This window comes from Pediculus humanus, genomic scaffold (assembly GCF_000006295.1).
Source record: "Pediculus humanus corporis 1103172107499 genomic scaffold, whole genome shotgun sequence".
Taxonomy (NCBI): Eukaryota; Metazoa; Arthropoda; class Insecta; order Psocodea; family Pediculidae; genus Pediculus; species Pediculus humanus.
The window spans coordinates 342,283-348,908 of record NW_002987115.1 but is presented as its reverse complement, the minus strand read 5'-3'; the positions used below and the strand labels follow the sequence as shown (position 1 = coordinate 348,908).

General features: G+C 31.2%; 1 protein-coding gene across 1 annotated transcript; it reads left to right on the top strand.

Moving 5' to 3' along the window:
- Positions 1 to 865: 865 nt before the first annotated feature.
- Phum_PHUM154540 (uncharacterized protein) lies at positions 866 to 4,433 on the top strand (the record flags this gene model as incomplete). The annotated part of the gene is made up of 3 exons (XM_002424767.1): positions 866 to 2,997; positions 3,887 to 4,038; positions 4,393 to 4,433. 3 exons carry the CDS (start codon positions 866 to 868, stop codon positions 4,431 to 4,433), a joined length of 2,325 nt encoding a protein of 774 aa, XP_002424812.1.
- Positions 4,434 to 6,626: the final 2,193 nt, after the last annotated feature.

The following is a 6,626-nucleotide window of genomic DNA, read 5'->3' as shown; positions in this document are numbered from 1 at the left end:
GTTAAAAATAATATGAGTGAAAGTGTAATTGTATGCACTAAACTTGAAATGATGAGCCAATAGTTGGCACTTTTGTTAAATGAATAACCCCCCCACTCGCACCCCGCCCCCCGCCCCCCATCCAGCCCTCGAATCGTCAACCCATCAACTTTTCACTCCATTAAAAAAAAAAAAAAAAAAATTACAAGTCTGAACACTTAAAGTACTTGAAATTTCCCTTTTTTCATCTTCCGATGAACATTTTTCGCTAATTAATATAATACTTTTACTTTCGTTTAATTAATTTTTTAATAGACTTTCAATTAATTAATTTTTTCTTTTGTCTGGTTTATTTTAAAAACAAAAATTTCTTTCGATTCATTATTATTATTATTATTATTATTATTGTCAATTCATTATGCGTTTGTGGCCGCTGAAAAAATACTTTTTTTTTTAAAAGATTTGTTTCATTTTGCAGTATGAAGTTGGATAAACTATAATAAAACGTTATTTTCTAAAAAAAAAAAAAAAAAAAGCGTGCATTCGCCTTGAAAGAGTTTAAAAAGTGTATAAAAAAAATAATAATAATGATAATAATAAAAATGAGTTAAATTGATATATCCAGATCGCGTGTATACGCCTACATATGTGAATTTAAACATGGTTTTGTTAAAACTATGGTTTTTTCAAATAACTTTTGTTATAACAAAAACAAAACAAAAATTACACAAATTAATTTCGATTGTTTAATAAGAAAATTTTTTTTTTTTTTTTTTTTTAGAGGAATAAACACGGAAATGTATCCAGTCTACCGGTCCGAATACCAAGAAAAATAACGGAAATTGGATTGACCGCGAAGAGATCGCAGACAGGATGTTCAAACAGTATGGAAAACACGAACCCATTTCCCCGCGATCAAACTGGACTATCCCGAAACCGATTAGGTAACAGAATAAAAAAACCCGTCGTTTTAGGCGAAATGATTAGACAAAATAAAATGGCCGTCAAACCGTTGCTTGCTAGAAATAGGAAAGAAATAGAAATATCAAAATCGGTACCCGATTTAACTCGATATCCGCGAGTGAGTCGATTAAAAATTTCTTCTTCTACCGCTGTAACTGTTTCTAATAATAATTTATTAAAAATTAACTCGTGGGAAAGCATGGCGACAGCGAGGAAAAATTCTGGGGACAGTACATTTAATCACAGTCGAATTCCCAGAAGATCCGTTGCCGCGAACAAATTAAAATCTTTCGAGTCAAACGAAAAAATATTTAAAAAACCCAAAAAAATAGAAATGGGAAAAAAAATTATGGAAAAAAATTTCGTCGGTAAAACCATGGAAAATAAAAGGAAGTTTGCTTGCATAGAAGGGATATCGGGAAATTCGAAGAAAAGCATCATGGAAAGTGAAAAACAATCTCCGTCAAATTACAATTTTAACCTTTCGATGAATAATAGAACGGAGGAATGTAAGAAAATAGTCAAGAGAATAATGCTGGATAAGAAAATGTTGGAAATCGGGGAAAAGGAAAGGAGTTCCGTGGATTTTGTTGAAAATTCTGCCGGAATACTCAACACGGAAGAAATGGCGGATTTTTTGTTAAACGATTTGCAATTTAAACACATTGACTCTAGTAAAACTTCGAATGAACTCGATAAATCGAGCAAAAGAAATTCAAGTGAATTTGATGATTCCATCGGTTCCTTTTTCTCGGATCAAACGGTTATAAATATTCTCAAGTCGACGGAAATATTAAATTTGTGCGATTCGAAACAGGATTTTTTAATTGATAATCCTTTAGACGTAAGTATATCGGAGGATAATTTAACACCCGGTTTGACGAATTTAAGTAATTCAATTGATAGAACTCCGTCTGCGGAGGAATTGCCCATGGAATGCGAAATGGAACCGGTTTCGGGTAATTCTACGGTTTGCGCTAGATCGACGAGTCCGTCTGAAGAAGTACCCCAAGAGTCGTTATCCTCGAGAGCGACGAATCCTACTGTTAGCATAATTACAAGCATTACTAGCATTATGTCATTAGACACGGGTTATCAGGGCGACGGAGAATTATCCAGGCCCGAGAGCAGAAACACTGAAAACGAATCGAAACACATAAAACTTCCGATAACCGAAAATGGTATATCCATAAAAGGTATTAATTTTGACGATGGGAAAACAATGACGGATTCGGATTTTTTCACCGAAAGCGATGCCGATATACACGACGATTTGTCTTTGGCGGCTGCTGAAATCGGTTCGGGGAGAGGTGATAGAAAAGCACAAGTCATCGATGGAACTCTTTACGGCGGAGTATCAATTCAAAATCACGCTGTCGTTAATACGGATAACGAGAGAAATGACGTCGTGACAAGTCATTTGGTTAATCGGTCCGTTACGACTAACGAGGACATGGAATCGAGTGGGATTTATTCAGATTTTGAAAAAAAAACCGAAGAAAATTGCCCACCTAAAACGGAATCCGTTTCTTATTTGGAAATGATAACAGAGCAAATGAAAACGATACAGAATCTTGCTCTCGCTTCGGCGGAAAAAAAATCCCAGCAAGATTCTTCGACGGATCGCATAGTCAAATCAAGCAGCGGGGAATCGTCGAAAACCGTTTACGAAAACACGTCTGTTGTAACTTCCGCTAAAAAAAGTAGCAAAGGAGGAGATTACGCCGCGACGGAGCGTAAAGAGTCTACACCTACTACTAAAGTATCCAGAATGCCGAATAGAAACGTACCCTCGAAAATAAAATCTTTCATCGAAGCAGCACCGGTCACGGAAGTAGAGGGAAAAACCAAAGTTGTGAAAAAGGGAAAATGGGATGATGTCATGGATAAAATAGCACAGGGAAAAGAGGAGAATAAATATACGCCGTCGAAATTTCGGGATGTCAAGAGTAAAGTTTTTCAAAATATCGGACCGTCGTACAACAGCAGGAGGAGCGAAGTGGATACAAAAACGCCGCCGAAAATGTCGCCGATTTCACAAATAAAACCGAGAAGGTTGGTTGGTTTACTGTTTCTATTATAAAAACTATTTGTTTTGCTGTGGGAAAGCTAAAGGTGATCGGATTAAGTAGTTAAGGTTGCATGCATGTACACATTATCGTTCCTTTTCTTTTCGGTGTACTTTTTTGCTGTTGTTGTCGGTATACCATTTTTTTCATACCCAAATCATAAATAATTATTGTCAAATTCATTGTTTTTATTAATTAATTATTTATTTATTACAAATTAATAATAATAACAACATTGAAATCGTCGTCGTACGCGAATAGTGGCCGATATGATAATTTAAAAAAATATTCATAGAGTAAATAAATAATCGAACGGTTGTTTATTTTTTACGTTTGTTTTCGTGCGTTTTTTTTTATATTTTTATTATTATTATTTATTTGTGTTTTTTTAACGTAAAAAAAAAAAAAAATTTTTAACGTTTATTAAAATATGATTTAATTTTGTGTTATGGTACAAAAATCAACATGTACCATAATTAAAACGTGAGAATTTGTTTGCACATGTTTGTTTGTTTGTTTTACACGTAGGAGGATCGGGAAAATTTTTTTTTTTAACCGTTTGTTATTAATGGGTAAAAATGTCGTTGCACGATTTTCAAAATGTAAATCAGCTAAATATTTTTTGAATATTATTTTTAGGTTTGTTTGTTTTGTGTTTGTTATTATTATTATTATTATCATCATTTCGATTTTTAATATAGATTTTAACTTGTGTGTTTGATGTATATATGTTTAATAAAAAAAATGTGGACAAACACTTTATAATTGGTTGCGGTATTTTATTGTAAATAGCGTAGTAGAGTATTTTTGTTTGTAGTGTACGTAATTTACGTTGATTTTAATATTATTATTATTATTATTATTATTATTTTCAGCCGACGAAGTACTCGAATACGAAGTTCGGAATCGTCATTGGTATCGCCAAAATCTAAACAATCGAGAACATCATTGTCACCAAATAGTTCTCAAAGGAGTTCTCTGAGTGATATAAGCCTCACGGGAAATTCTCATCAAAAATCTGCTACCCGTAAGTCTTGCACACATACACTATTTTATTTTTTTACGGGTACTACTTTACTAAAAAAAAAAAAAAAATACTTTCTCGGGTAATCTACCACCTTGTTTTTAAAAAAAGAAAGATTTTACAAAATGACAATTTTGTGTCTGTACCTGTTTGGTTTGACCTTGTTGTAAATGACGGTGGTAAATGTTATGGTAAAATTACGTAAATTTGTAGAAGGTTTTTCCTCCTCTCTTTAGGTCAACTACATACTTGAAAACTTTTAAGTTTAATTGGTGTCGTGGGGTGGGGGGGTGGGAAAGGGGAAAATTAATAAATTTTTAATTGAAACATTTATTTATTAAAAAAAAAATTTTAAAGGGCGCTCACTACTCATTGCGCATTTAAAAATGCAATATTAATAACATATAAATAAATTATGCGTTATTAGAAATTATTTTTTAATGCGAATGGGCAAAGGATCGAGTTGGGATGTTAAAAAAAAAAAAAAAAAATAAATCTCCGGGTATTTTTTTAAAAATGTCAAGGGCAAGTAGCCGGATAAAATTTTTTTTTTTTTTCTCTCTCTCTCATCGAATAATACAAAAAAAAAAAAAAAAAAAAAAAACCGGGAAAATTCGAATGCTCTTAATAAATATTGACACGCTTAATAAAAAAAATTTAATTAATAAAAAACGTTCATTTAAATTAATAATGAAACTTTATGAATTGGGGTTACGAAATCGAAAATCGTTATTTGGTTTTTTTTTTATTTTTTTTTAACACTTTAATCTCGCGTAATTTTTTTTTTTTTTCATGTTTTAATTTTTCGACCACACACGTGCACACGCGTACGCACGTGCACACGCGCACGTGCGTAAACGAAAAGTAAATAAATAATTTTCGTGCGCAAAAAAAAATTTTTTTTTTTTTTTTTTAAGCGGTACGCCTTAAAATTGGCGTTTATGCAATTTGTATTAAAAAAATCTAATCACGATTTTGAAGGCGCAAGTTGAAAACGTTTGTGTTTGCATGCATGTAAAATGTTTGTTTGTACGTTTGTACGTTTGTTTGTTTGTTGACGATGTACAAGGTTAGAAAATTATATACATCCGGTGAAAAGGATTTTAAATGACAAGTATTCGGTCACAGAAACAAATGTAATAATTATTTTTTATTATTATTTATTTATTTTGATTTCCTTGCAAGAAATTCAAGCGGGGGAAAAAAATTACCGTTCTTTTTATTATTATTATTATTATTATTATTAAACCTGAAATATTTATAATAAATTTAAAGTAAATTTTATACAAAACGCGTCGCGTCGTAGTCGTCGTCGTCGTCAGGTTAATGTAACCTTCAAAAAAAATTTTTATTTAAAAATTTTCCATCGCAAACGACATCGGCAGGTGCAAATTAATTAAATAAAAAAAAAAAATTTTTTTTTTCTTATAAGCCAAATACGTAATGAAAAAAATTTTATTATTATTATTATTATTATCATTATTTAAATAATTTCCATTAGTTTAACGATTCGATAAAATCCGTAAGAAAAACCGGTTTTTGGTTATTTAAAATAATGGGGGAAAACACATTTGAAAAAATTTTTTTTTTTTTTTTTTTTAATCAGAAATTTTGTGATTTCGTGTAGATTAAATTTAAATTTAAATTTAAATTTAAATTTAAATTTGTTTTTAAAACGACAAAGTCGTCAACATGTTTTTACATGAATTAAAAAAAAAAAAAAAGAGTTGATTGATTAAATAATAACGGTTTTGTGACGGTTTTGACGGCATTTATTCCATCGAATTAAGTTTTTTAACTGACTTCTTTATTTATGAAAAAAAAAAAAAAAAAAAATGTCGTCGTTGCGTTAGTATAGAAAAAAGTTGCCGAAACGCGTTTTTTTTTTTTTTTTTCGTTTAACTTATAATTGTTTTGACAGTTTCCTTTGTCGATACAATTTATCGCAGGGGGCACGCACGCACGCACACGCACGCACACACACACACATATTTATTCCGTACGAGTTTTGACGGTCAGTAACCAATTGTAAAACTTTTTTTTTTTTTGCGCTCGTCTGTGGCCATACTTATGACAACGACCACTTTGATGAAAAAAAAAAAAAAAAACTCAGATAGAATAAATGAATATGGCCGAGTTCAAGTGTTGCGTTAAAATGGCGGATTTCGGCCGGTCGGTTAAAAAAAAAAAAACCTTCCTGTTTATTATTATCATTATTAAAATTATATTTGGCCGTGGCGGTTCGTTCCTTCGTATCGAGTCTTTATAAATTTTTTTTTTTTTTTTTTCTCGAAGGTGTTGTTGGTTTTTAAATCGCGAGTGTTGAAAAACTAGTTATTATTATTATTATTATTATTATTATCATTTGTTAAAATTAAATTGTGGGATGTGTCGTTATTTAAAAGTTTTTTTTCTTACCGAAAGTAATTTTCTAGCAATCGAGTGTTGATGATTATGACAAAATTTATTTTTAATTTCATTTTAACCTAGCAGAAGGTTTTTAATTATTTGTTTTTAATTATTTTTTTTTTTCCACGCGTGGAAATATTTGTTCGAAATGCTTTTCCGATACGCACGCGCACGCACACGCA